Genomic DNA, 12,188 nt, shown 5'->3' on the forward strand with positions numbered 1-12,188 from the left:
AAAAAAAAAAAAAACCAAAACTTTATCTGGGGGTTGGAGAGATGACCCAGCAGTTAAGAGCACTGACTTCTCTTGCAGAGGACCCAGATTCGGTTCCCAGCACCCACATGGTGGCTACGAACCGTCCTTAACTCCAGTTCCAGGGGAATCCAAAGCCCTCTTCTGACTTCCGCAGCATTGCACCACATGGGTGCACTCAAATACATGCAGGCAATACACTTATACACAAAAATAAAAATAAACCAAGTGTTTAACATTCTTAGTCCTTTAAAAAAAATACTTTATCTGTGTATGTATGAAAGAAAGACAGAGACTCCACATGTGTGGAAGTCAGAGGACAACCTTAGGTGTCAGTACTCACCTTCCAGTTTGTCTCAGATGGGTCTCTTATTCACTGGGCTATACACCAAGCTAGCTGGCCCTCGAGCTTCCAAGGATGCTCTTGTCCACCTCCTACCTTGCCATAGGAACCTTGAGACCATGTCTGGTCTTAGATGGATTCTGAGGGTTTGAACCACTTAATGTAGCAAGTGGTTTACCCACTAAGCCATCTCCCTAGTCTGGAGTTTTTGTTGTTGTTGTGGTTGTTGTTGTTTGTTTTTTAAACCAGTTCCTTCTGATCTTTGAGCTGTTTTTCAGCTTTTCCTTCTTATAGATACCATTGCAGTGGCTATCTTGTAACACAGTCTTTATGAATATGACTTACTGCTTCTTAACAGAAGTTACAATTTGTAGAGTTTCACAGAATTACCATCCAAAGAGAGTATGTCCATTTAGTTTCTCACTAGCAAGATGTTTCTGCTTTCTGGTACCTGCACCAAAGTTAGGATGTTCCCAGCACTTAAAAGAATGGTATTAAATCTGTTGTCTGCCTTCTCTTTGTCATGGTTTATCTCACTCAGTAGCAAGGATATTAAATATAAAGGGGAAAATATAAAGGAAAAAATCTAAAAGAGGAACCTTTTCCAGAAATGGAATAAAGACCCATTGAAGTCAGGGACCACCACTGTCCCCATTTCCCTCTGTTAGCCAGTTAGAATTGATGGTAGTTCTCTTGTTCCTAAGAACCTCTCAGAGAGGAAAAAGAGATCAGCTCAAGAGCGCTGCCAGGCCGAGGAGGAGATGGAGGAGATTCGAAAGTCATACCAGGAGGAACTGGACAAACTTCGGCACCTCTTGAAAAAGGCTCGAGTGTCCACAGACCAAGCAGCTGCAGAACAGGTAATGGGCGCCTGAAGCACCCTGGAAACACAGGGAGGTTGTGTAGGACCCAGAACAACTTCTAGCTTCCACTTTACAGTTTAGGAAGATGTTTCTTAAAGCTGATACCTTGGAGAATAATGGGAAAGGTAACCTAGATATATGCAGGAGAGCCAGAGGCAAACCAAAAATCTTTTCCTCTTTGAAAGTTTAGTTAGTATTGAATTTTGTAAGTAAAATATAGAGAAAAATCTCTTTTTTTTTTCAACATGTATAAAGGAATTTTATCTTAAAACTGACCAAACGTGTTGTGCAAGACAAAACACTTGATTCACTAAGAATCCCAGTTGTGATTTGGATTCTATGACATTTTTACAATGGTGAAGTATTACCACTGCTTTAACTCCTGCTACAAACAACTTTATGATTTTGGAGACTCATTGCTTAGTCCTAAGACTTGAATTTCATTTTATAAAAGTTGTATAAAGCTGTGTTTAGTTTTAAAAAATTAAGTTTAGTTCAATATAAAACTGCAACAACAATAATAAAGGCTACATACCACACAATTCTATGTATATAATAACACCCTCAAAGTAACAAAACTATACAATAGAAAGCAGACTAATGGTTGCCAGGTGGCAGGGATGAGGTAGAGTGATGTGACTAACCAGTACAAGAGAGTTCTACTTAGTGACAGAAACATTTTTGCACCCTGGTGATGGCACTCATGCAAAATTCTGCACCTGAGATCACATGTGCATCGTAGTGTCAATTGTATTAAAAATGAATTTTTCTGTATGAAACTGTATTTTAATAATGAAATGGAGATCTTTTTTAAAGTTTAAAACCTCATTTAATTTTATGTCTTATAGGGGTTATATGGAGTACAATATTGTATAACTGTATCAATTCAACTGTAAACCTAAAAATTTACAACCAATTTTGAAAGAGATGCTTCTTAGCTCTGGAAATTGTTATTGAATATGTCAATGCTGTTGTAATGAAATGCTTCTTCTAATTATGATATGGTTATTAAATAAATAATTTAAAAAAAAAAGAATTCCAGCTTCACGTGGCAGCACAGGGCTGCCTCTCCTGCTCCCTCTTCTTGTTGCTATTAATAGCATAGCATTGTTAGACAGATCTTATTCAGCTTCCACAATTTTATGTACACTCATTTGTGTGTGTATGGAGAAAAATCTCTTTACAAAAAACATTCTGTCAGTTGTGGTGGTACATGCCTGTAGTCCCAGCACTTAGGTAGATGGATTGCAAATACAAAGCAAGCTTAAGGTTAGCTTGGGTTACTATGTGAAATAAAAACCAGCTTTGGGCTATACAGTGAAAACAGTCATTAGCCAACCAATAAAATCCAAATATGCAAAGTTCTCAGCTGTCAGATACCACCCTCAAATCATATTGTCACTCTTGAAAAGATTCATTTATCAGAAAAGGATGCCAAGGACAGTAGCAGGTCATAGCTCCATCTCTAGTCCCTTTGGTGGCAACCATTCCCATTCTGGGTTTAAAATCTGTATGTATGTCCTTCTACTTAGAATGCACTGTGCCCTTGATTTGATCTGGGAATTTTGGCAAAAAGAAGCTTCTGAATCTATAAAATTTAGAGTCTGGACTGAAAAAGTAATGATTACTTTATGGCCCTCCCTATACTCTAGGGTCCTCTAAGGTTCCAGACTGCTTTTGAAATCCTTTTTTGAAAACCTTTTTTGAAATCTTTTGAAAACTTTTGAAATCCTGATGACCAATGATGTCTTTCTTCCTACATTTAAAAATCACACTGACTTTGGGGCTGGGGCTATAGCTTAGTAGGTAAGAGTACTTCCTACACAAGCACAAGGACCTGAGTATGAATCCCCACCACTAAGTAAAAAGTTGGGTATGGCCACATGTGACCAGCAGAGACAAAAGGATTACTGAGGTTTGCTTGTTGATAGCCAAATTCCAGGTTCAGTGAGAGATCCTGTCTCAAGGAATAAGGCAGAGAATGATAGACATCCAATGAAGCTCCATCCTCTGTGTGGGCTTGAGTGTCTGTACATGGTGGGGAGGAGGGGAGGGAGGAAAGGGGGAAAAAAGGGAATATTTACTTTCAAAGTAATTAAAATCTTTCAAACAGTTATTTTCTACCTAAATGGGTGGAGAGTCTTTAACATCTTAAGGAGAATGGGCTTCCCTTGCTGCAGCAGGAACCATCTGTCCCCCCAACATACATGGCCATTCTTTCTCTTGGCAGCTGTCTCTAGCCCAGGCTGAGCTCCAAAACCAGTGGGAAGCAAAGTGTGAGCATCTGCTGGCCTCTGCGAAGGATCAGCACCTGCAGCAGTACCAGGAGGTGTGCGCACAGAGAGATGCCCACCAGCAGAAGCTGTCATGCCTTCAGGACAAGGTAGTTCTTTCCCTGAGTCTGAGAGCTTAAGCAGCCTAGTTAATACAAGGCCTCAGGCTGTTTGATTCTTGTCCATTGTTTTGAGCCTAGATGATATTAATAGCTAGAAAACACAGCCATGCTTGTGTAACTTCTAGTCAGTTATCTTTTACATACTTATATAGGGTGACAAGTCAGTGACCTGGAAAAAGAAAAAAACAGCACCAGTGTTCTGGGACTTGCTTCCTGTTATTATTTGATCTTTCATCCACTAAGCAAATATTTATAGTGTCAGTTGTGTTTCAGCCACAGTATTAGAGAAAGGGCATACAAACAGAACTCTGCCCTCAAGACTCTCATAGTCAAGAATGAGAAACAAAGATAAGCAGTTAGGTGCTGTGAGGCCCAGAAGAGGAAGTACCTAGAGGAGCTGGGAAGGAGTCCCAAAGGAGGCCTTTGAGCAGAGCCAAAGACAAGTAGCTGTGGTATAGTAGATGGGTAGAGCCTGGAGTATGGAAAGGAGGGAGCTAGGAGAGGACTTAGGGTCATGCTATCAAAGTCCCCTACCTAGAGGGCAGTTTGTTGAAGCCCTTTGACTCAGAGGTATGGTGGCAGTATGGTAGGTGAATAGGTTGCTGATTATTTGTATGTTACTAGTGCCCTTATCCACACCCCTTGTTTTCATTACATTCTTGACCTGATTAGGAACAAGTCAAGTAACCTTGATGGGAAGGAAGTATGAAGCTGAGCTGAGTGATGAGGAATTAGTGATCTGAATCAGCAGATCTGTGGCGGGGGCTGAGGGGCTGAGCCCAGCAGACCTATGAGATCAGGACTTGATGTTTAGAATGGTTCTCTGTGTGGGTTCTCTGGCTGTCAGTCATCCAGGTTCCCAGGGCCACAACCAGTCTGTTCATTTTGTAGTGCTCAGCTCTCCAGGCCCAAGTCACAGCTCTCACTGCACAGAATGAAGAGTATATCCAGCAACTGGAGAGGAATAAGTCCCAGCTGCCTAGGGGCAGAGATGCTGCTGACCCCTCAGAGAAGGTGAGCTGACATTTCAAAGCAGCAGCAAACCATATCACATTAAGGCATTTAATGTGCTGGTCAGGAATTCAGAAAGCATATAGCCATCATGTTTTGTTGGCTGTTTTCTTCTAATTTTTTTGATGCACCACTTGCCAGACTTAAACACTAACCCTTTAGTCGGGCATAGTGGTGCATTCCTTTAGTTCCAGTACCTGGTAGCAAAGGCAAGCAGATCTGTGAGATCCAGGCCAGCCTGGTCTAAATAGTGAGTTCCAGGCCAGCTGGGGCTACAGGGAGACCCAGTTTCAAAAAAACTAAAAACCAAACCAAACATACACACACACACACACACACACACACACACACACAAAACCTCACCCTTTAGAACCTATCATTCTGGTAGCAAGCCCCAAAGGGACCCCTCTTCTTCTGGTTTCAACAGATACAGAAAGTGCTCCTAAATCCTAGGAGAATTGGAGAATGAGGCTGTGCCCAAAATCCAGCAGCACTAATCCCTGTGACTAAGGCCACAGCAGCTGTCTGTGGTGCTCATAGTTGGAAGACAGTATCAGAAAATGTCTTTAAGTAGTTTTGAACATATGCCATAGCTTGTTCTGCTCCTGACAGGGAGTTCTTGTGGCTAGCCCATCTGTCAAAACATGTTTGTCATTTATTTTCCTCTTCTCAGTGGCAGCTCTCAGTGTTGCCATTCCTGACCAGCAGTATCCCTCTGTAGAGTTCTAACTGAAATTTCGGTGTATCTCCTAATGACCTGATTTTGGTAGCATATATTTTTGATCTCGGCACAGGTCAAGAAGATCATGAACCAGGTATTCCAGTCATTGAGGGGAGAGTTTGAGCTGGAGGAATCTTACAATGGCAGGACCATTCTGGGGACCATCATGAGTACAATCAAGGTATAGCCAGGAAGCTGTGGATTGTTTCCTTGGAGTGGGTATTTTGTTTAATTACCTTCTAAGCCCTCATGCTTAAAAAGTTACACATGGAGCCAGGCATGGTGGTGCACACCTTTATTCCCAGCACTTGGGAGGCAGAGGCAGTCGAATCTTTGTGAGTTCAAGGCCAGCCTGGTCTACATAGTGAGTTCCAGGACAGCTGGGGCTACAGGGAGACCCTGTCTCAAAAAGACAAAAAGTTGAACTCAAGACCATTCAGCAGTGATAGAGATACCTGAAATGATATGTGATGGGATGGGTGTGGCAGTCTCTTCTGAAAGGGAGAAGCACAGTCATCTGAACTAGGGAGCAGTTGTGGTTCTGAGGACTGAAGACCTATCAATGCCTGCTGTCTTCTTTTGGTGCTCATCTCCTCTTTGGTTTTTGAACAGATGGTGACTCTACAGCTATTGAACCAGCAGGAGGAAGAGCAAAGAGAGAGCAGCAGTGAGGAGGAAGAGGAGGAACCTCAGAGACCTTCCCAGGAGCATCCCGACCCAGCCACTCCTGGGCTATCTCCAGCACCCTCAAGTGGGGAAAGGCAGGAGGCTCCCAAGGTTCTATCAGACCACGTAATAGGGGAGACCACTCTACTGCCTCCACAGGCTGTCCCTACACCTCAAGATGATGTGCAGACAAGGAAAGAGGAGCCTTCAGAAGCAAAGATGCCTTCAGAAATCAACAGCAGTTCCCTTCCACCTAAGCGAGCTTATACTCCATCCCACAGAGTCCTGGGGCCCCCAACTTCAGTCCCGCCTGAGCCTCCAGGCCCTGTAATTATGGACTCTGAGTGTGAGGAGATACTTCCTGCTGGCCCAACAGCAGTGCAGCCCAATAACCCATTGGAAGAAGTGCATGTCAGGGAAGTAGCCCCAGATAGCCCACCACAAGGAAGCTCCAGGAGATTGTCACTGACTCCAGACCCTGAGAAGGGAGAGCCACCAGCCTTAGGCCCGGAAAGCCCAGGAGGAGAGCCTCAGTCTCCAGAGCTCAAGGAAGATGAAGGTGTCGCTACCTCTGCTGGTCCTTGTGTGGCGCTGTCAGGCGTAGAGCTTGCTTCTCCAGCTGCAAGAGCAGCCCTGAGACCCAGCCTTGACTCTCAGCACTGTGGGTATGTTCCTCTGAGCACAGCAGCAGGGACAGGGTGGCTGTCTATAGAAGCCATCTCTTTTTTCCAGGGTTGGCAAATGACACTGGCTATTTTACTCATTCATTTATTCAGCAATAACTGCTACATAGAGGGCTCTGTGTCAGGCTCCCTGGTAGTGGGCAAAGCAGGTAAGGTTTAGGAGTCTGAGGAGCTCACAGTCCAGAGGGGAAGACAAATACATATTTACATATTAGAACAGCAGGGAAAGTACTAACAGAAGAAACAGTGCTAGCATCAAAGAAGGAGGAGTCGGCATTAAATAGGTGGTTAGGGAAGGGACTGGAGGAAGTAATATTCATACTGTGATCCAAAAAGGACAAGAAGCCATCCATACTGAGAGCCACAAAATAAGACTAAAGAGAGAGTAGCACATGCAAAAGCTGGGAGTGGGGGTGAGAGACGGGGATGAGACACAATGACACACATCATGACGAATGAAAAGGAGGATTACAGGAAGTAGGAAATAGGAGACAAGTGATGTTAAGCTGTAGTTGGAAAACTAAGAAGGACCAAGATATGTGATATTTTGTCACTGTAAAAGCTTAGATTTTATCTGAGTACAAGACCCTAGTGGAGGATTTAAGCAGAAGAGTGATGGGTCTGATTTATTAGTTTTTGGAGACTGTAACTGTAGACTGTGGAGGGCTAACCCAAGGTTAGGAAGAGATTGGGTCTCAGGGCTATGATCCTCATAGCTGGTGGGCGCTGTGACCTGGGGCAAAAACTAACATTTCCTGTGACTTGATTTTCTTTAAGTCTCTCTGGGGATGAAGAGGATGAACTATTTAAAGGGGCAATTCTGAAAGTTCCAAGGCCCAAAGCCCAGCCTGAGGAGGAGGATGAAGACGAGGTGGTAAGGAAATCTCAGGCTCTACCAAATCTTCACACCCCTACCTGGGGGCTCTTCCCTGCAGGCTCAGAGAAGAGAAAAGGAATCTGTTGGTGGCCTATTCCCTGGACTTTGTGTACAGGACCCTGTGGGAATAAGCTTGGGGCCCAGAGGGGCCAGCTCTGTAAGCACAGTGGAGATGGCCAGCTGCCACTTTACTTTTGAAAGAGAACTGTTATTTCTGTTAACTTAAAGTGAGGGAAGGTAGGAAGGAATTTGAAGATTAGCTTGTTGGGCATCCTCATCCCCAGACAAAGAAACAGGTTCAGAAGGATATTAGCTAGAAGCCAATGGTAGAATAAGGATTAAAGCTCAGGCTCCTGTTAGGCCACTTATTTCTGAGTGCTTTTGCTCACTTCGCCTACTTCTCCTGGGCTACAGATGGTTCAGTACTGAAAGCATAGCCTAATGTTATAGAGTGTGAGGTTGAAGGCTAGCAAAGGAAGTTGCTGACAGAGCCAGACTGGAGCCCTGGCTCATGCATTTACTGTTTCCATTGTACTGACACCAGACCATTTTGGCTACATCATGGGAATTTCACTGGCCTGAAATACATGTGGAGGACACAGAGGAGCTTTAGGCTTAGTTTACCTCCAGGACAGAAATGAGAAGTTGAATGAGGGCAAATCCCATCCCTTCGTCTATCATCCATTAACCCAGAATGGATTTTACTTTTTTTCCAAAAGGCAATGGCATCTGGAACCAGCTCAGGTGTACAAGCCCCTTCCCTCTTGCCTACCTCCCTTTGGAGGAAGAGTGCCCTTCTAGTAGCCTTTCTTCCCAAGAATCAAGTTTGCATTGAGTACTAACTATAAATTCTATGTAGAAGAAAAGGGGGGAAAGAAAAGACAAGTATCCCAAATGATGAGAGGCATATTAATGGTATTATTACCATTACCACCAAGTGAACATTTATTTCTTGGGTATTCAGGAAACTATTTCACATTCATTTAACCTTCTGTTAACCCAGTGAGGTAGGCAATCTTCTTCCATAGATCAGAGGAATGTGGCTCAGGAAGATTATATAATGTAACTCAGGTTATATGACTGGTAAATATAAAGTCAGAGCCTTCGCCAGAACAAAACAGAAGCTATGGGCTACACTTACGTTCTGCACTGTCAGAGTTTAAAGATGACTTAATTGATGCCCAGACTTTAAATACAGTCCTGGTCAGCAGTAGCTCACAGAGCTATTTGTCTCTTGCATCCATTTCTGCTGCTACCATGCGATTTGTCTCCTACCAAACCAGAGGAGAAAGGCCAGAAGGTCTAATCATTGTGTTAGTCAGTTTCTGTTACTGTCACAGAATGCCTGAGATAATTTATAAAGGGTGAATGTTTATTTTGGCTCATACTTTTGGAGGTCTCAGTCCATGACAGATTCACCCCATCACTTTGGGCCTATGGTGAGGCAGTGTTATCATGGTAGGAACATGTGATGGAGCAAAACCGTTCTCCTCATGGTCAGGAAGTAAAAGACTATGAAAGGAGGGGCTGGGGTCCTTCTCTCCCCTCAAGGGCACACCTCTAATCACCTGAGACCTCTTAGTGGGCTCCATCTTTTAAGATTCTACTACCTCCCAACAGCACCAAGCTGGGGACTTGAGCCTTTAGTATAGGGGCATTTGGCTGGGACACTTAGAGATCCTAATATCCCTTGAATCCCTTTTATCTCCCCCTGGTTAAAAGGAGCATGGGTGGTGCCAGTGGAAGCAGGGTGGTAGGAAGCTGGGCCCTGTGTTTGTGGGCTTTCATTATCTCTTGGGATTCTCCACTTGAGAATGTGGATAAGCCTCTGAATTAAATTTGGCTTTTAAATGATTAGGTCACATCAGAGCCTGTCAGGCCATGAGAACCCCTTTTTGAATGGGATTGTATTTCTCTCAACCTGTCATCTTCCCACGTTCTCCTCTCTTGGGCTGCTTGGCTTCTGTTCTTTTCTCCTATTCCATTTCTCCTCAGTGACCTTTCTTTTTCCATATGAAATGTATAAGTTATCACAAAGAGGCATATCTGTCAAATCAACACACGTGCTTCACAAATAAATGACAAAAATCCCAAACAAAGTTGTTCTTTTGTCTCTGTTGAAAGATGGCCTTCCTCTCTGCTTGCTTTGTCTTCAGTTTTATCTAGATGCTCCAGTTCTCTGGCCACAGGGTCTGTCTTCTAATGTATCTCCTTTCCAATCAGAGTCAGGACAGACACTGGACGATTTCCCCTCATAGGTGGGACGCCACCAGGGCAGGGACAAGTGAGGACTGACCTCTCTTTTCTGTTTTGTCAGAGCATGAAAGGACGCCCGCCCCCAACACCCCTTTTTGGAGATGATGATGATGACAATGACATTGACTGGCTGGGATGAAGACCTAGGAAATGGGTGCACAAGTTTCTCTCCCAACCCTTCCCTAAGCATGATTTTGCACAGCTGGCCTCAGTCTAGGCAAGCCTCAGGGTGAGGTCAAACTAAACATTCTGAGGACACCCACATACTCCATCTGAATTAGCTGCCGTCTGAGCCCTCACTTGACCTAGTGAAGAGGATTGTGACTGTGTCTGCAGGGCTGGTGGTTGAGTACCCTGTGTTCTGCCTGGGAATCTCAGTTGGAGGAAGGTCTGGGAGGAAGACTTGCCTGCAGCCAGTCACAATGTCCTGCCCTCTCTCCAAGCTTTTCTTTTCATTCACTTGCAAGACTGACCTGTGAGCCCTCCTTCTTCCACCCTCCCAGGGCTCACCTGTGCTGCAGCAACACAGCCTGTCACCTGGGGAGAGGCCTCCTTGGAGAACTGAGAGATCATACTGACTTGGCCTATGGCTCAGCACATCTATCTTTTGTCTCTGCCTTAAATCTTACACAAAAAGTCAATGAGTATTTGAAATTAACATGACTGAAATAAATGTCTATAATAAAACTTGACTTGGGCTCTTGGGGAGAAACTGAATTTGGTTTTCAGGGCTGTCTGTGCTCCTTGGGATCTTAAGGGTAGGAGTTGCAGTTGGGTCAGTTAATGTGCACTAAAGTAGTGATATATTCCCCTCAGCACCTAACTCTGAATTTGATGGCTTTCAAAGAGTCACCATGCTGCAGTCCCAGCTCACTCTAGCTGCATAAGGCTCAGGACCATGGTGGTTATCTGAGGACCACTCCTGTCCTGTACTGGCTTCTATAGGTGATCCTACAGGTTAATGAGCCATGCAGGGAAGGGGAGGGCATCCTTAATATCTGCTGTTCATGGCACCTGAGGGGTTCTTCACTTTGAGAGCAGCTTTCAGTCCTTAGGGGCTGGGATTGATGCAAAGAACAGCAATGAGAAAATATTTGTGGCCATTTACTTATTCTAGGGTCTTCCAAAGACCATAGAATCAGTCTTCAAAGAGAATAATTCTAAGCTGGGCATGGTGGCACATGCTGTGAATCCCAGCACTTAGGAGGCATAGGCAGGTGGGTCTCTGAGTTCGAGGCCAGCCTGGTCTACAAACTGAGTTCCAGGCAGCTGGGGCTACAGGGAGACCCAGTCTCAAAATATAAAATAATTCTAACAAAAATATTCCATGATTTAAAATGTTTATAAGGGGACTGGCGAGATGGCTCAGCAGTTAAGAGGACTGGCTATTCTTGCAGAAGACCCAGGTTCAATTCCCAGCACCCGTAAGGTGGCTAACAACCATCCATAACTCCAGTTCCAGGGGATCTGATGCCCTCTTCTGTCCTCCACTGCACTACACAACACGGGTGCACTTACACACGTGCAGGCATAACACTCATACACATAAAATAAAAATAACAAATAAAATGTTTATAAGACAGGATTCCGAGTTCCATTGCATCTGGCCATTACCCTTGCAAGCTGTTCCTGTCTCCCACACATGGGTCCAGGAAGCAGCAACAATGACTGTGTATTAAACTTTGTCATGTAACAAATAGGTACTGCTGGCTGACAGTGCACCCAGATTGTCTCATCTCCAAGAGCCCCTGCAGAAGACACTCTTACCCCTATTGTATAGAGGAGGAAACTGAGGCTTAGATGGGCAAAGTTACATAGCTAGCAGCAGAACAGGAATTCACATCCCACGTGGATGACTCAAGAGCCTAGCTAGTCCACTGTCCTTGCCTGTCACTGGGTGCACAGAGGGAAGAAGCTAGTGCTGCTTGATAGGAATATAGGCCCTAGGGCTCCGTGTCTCAGTGGTGGAGCACCTGCCTAGCATTTCCAAGGCCTTGAGTTTGATCCCAGCACTGAATTAAAAAAACAAAAAAGGCTCCTGGCCCCACCCCTAAATCTGAGAATTTCCACCCATTGTGGTTAAAACACAGCACAGCCTCATCTCTAGTCTTGAGCTGACTTCTGTACACCATGGGCTGTGTGGCCTCTGCCCTCATCTGAGCGGATGAGGAAACAAGTGCATCTCTGCCCTGCTGTTCCTCAGTGGGCAGCTCTTCTCATGCCTCAGCTTCCTCATCTCTAAGATGAAGATGGATGGTTCCTACCCTCAAGTGAGGATTAAATGGCTTAATACTTAAACTACTACAATGGACTGTCACATACACAGATAATTGTTTAAAAAAAAAATGAAGTGGG

At 44.4% G+C, this 12,188-nt stretch overlaps 1 protein-coding gene across 3 annotated transcripts in view; it reads left to right on the plus strand.

The window, feature by feature from the left end:
• Fkbp15 (FKBP prolyl isomerase 15) overlaps positions 1-10,525 on the plus strand; it is a 64,769-nt gene extending 54,244 nt beyond the window's left edge. For all 3 annotated transcript variants that reach the window (XM_029563758.1, XM_029563757.1, XM_008833521.3), the window contains 7 exons: positions 1,066-1,221; positions 3,455-3,607; positions 4,511-4,633; positions 5,425-5,532; positions 5,964-6,682; positions 7,478-7,574; positions 9,895-10,525. In XM_029563758.1, the coding sequence (XP_029419618.1) occupies positions 1,066-1,221; positions 3,455-3,607; positions 4,511-4,633; positions 5,425-5,532; positions 5,964-6,682; positions 7,478-7,574; positions 9,895-9,972 (1,434 nt within the window). In that variant the 3' untranslated portion in view covers positions 9,973-10,525. The remainder of the gene's footprint in view (positions 1-1,065; positions 1,222-3,454; positions 3,608-4,510; positions 4,634-5,424; positions 5,533-5,963; positions 6,683-7,477; positions 7,575-9,894) is intronic.
• The last annotated feature ends 1,663 nt before the right edge of the window (positions 10,526-12,188 follow it).

Source organism: Nannospalax galili, unplaced genomic scaffold (assembly GCF_000622305.1).
Source record: "Nannospalax galili isolate Female #2095 unplaced genomic scaffold, S.galili_v1.0 scaffold34, whole genome shotgun sequence".
In the NCBI taxonomy this organism is placed as follows: Eukaryota; Metazoa; Chordata; class Mammalia; order Rodentia; family Spalacidae; genus Nannospalax; species Nannospalax galili.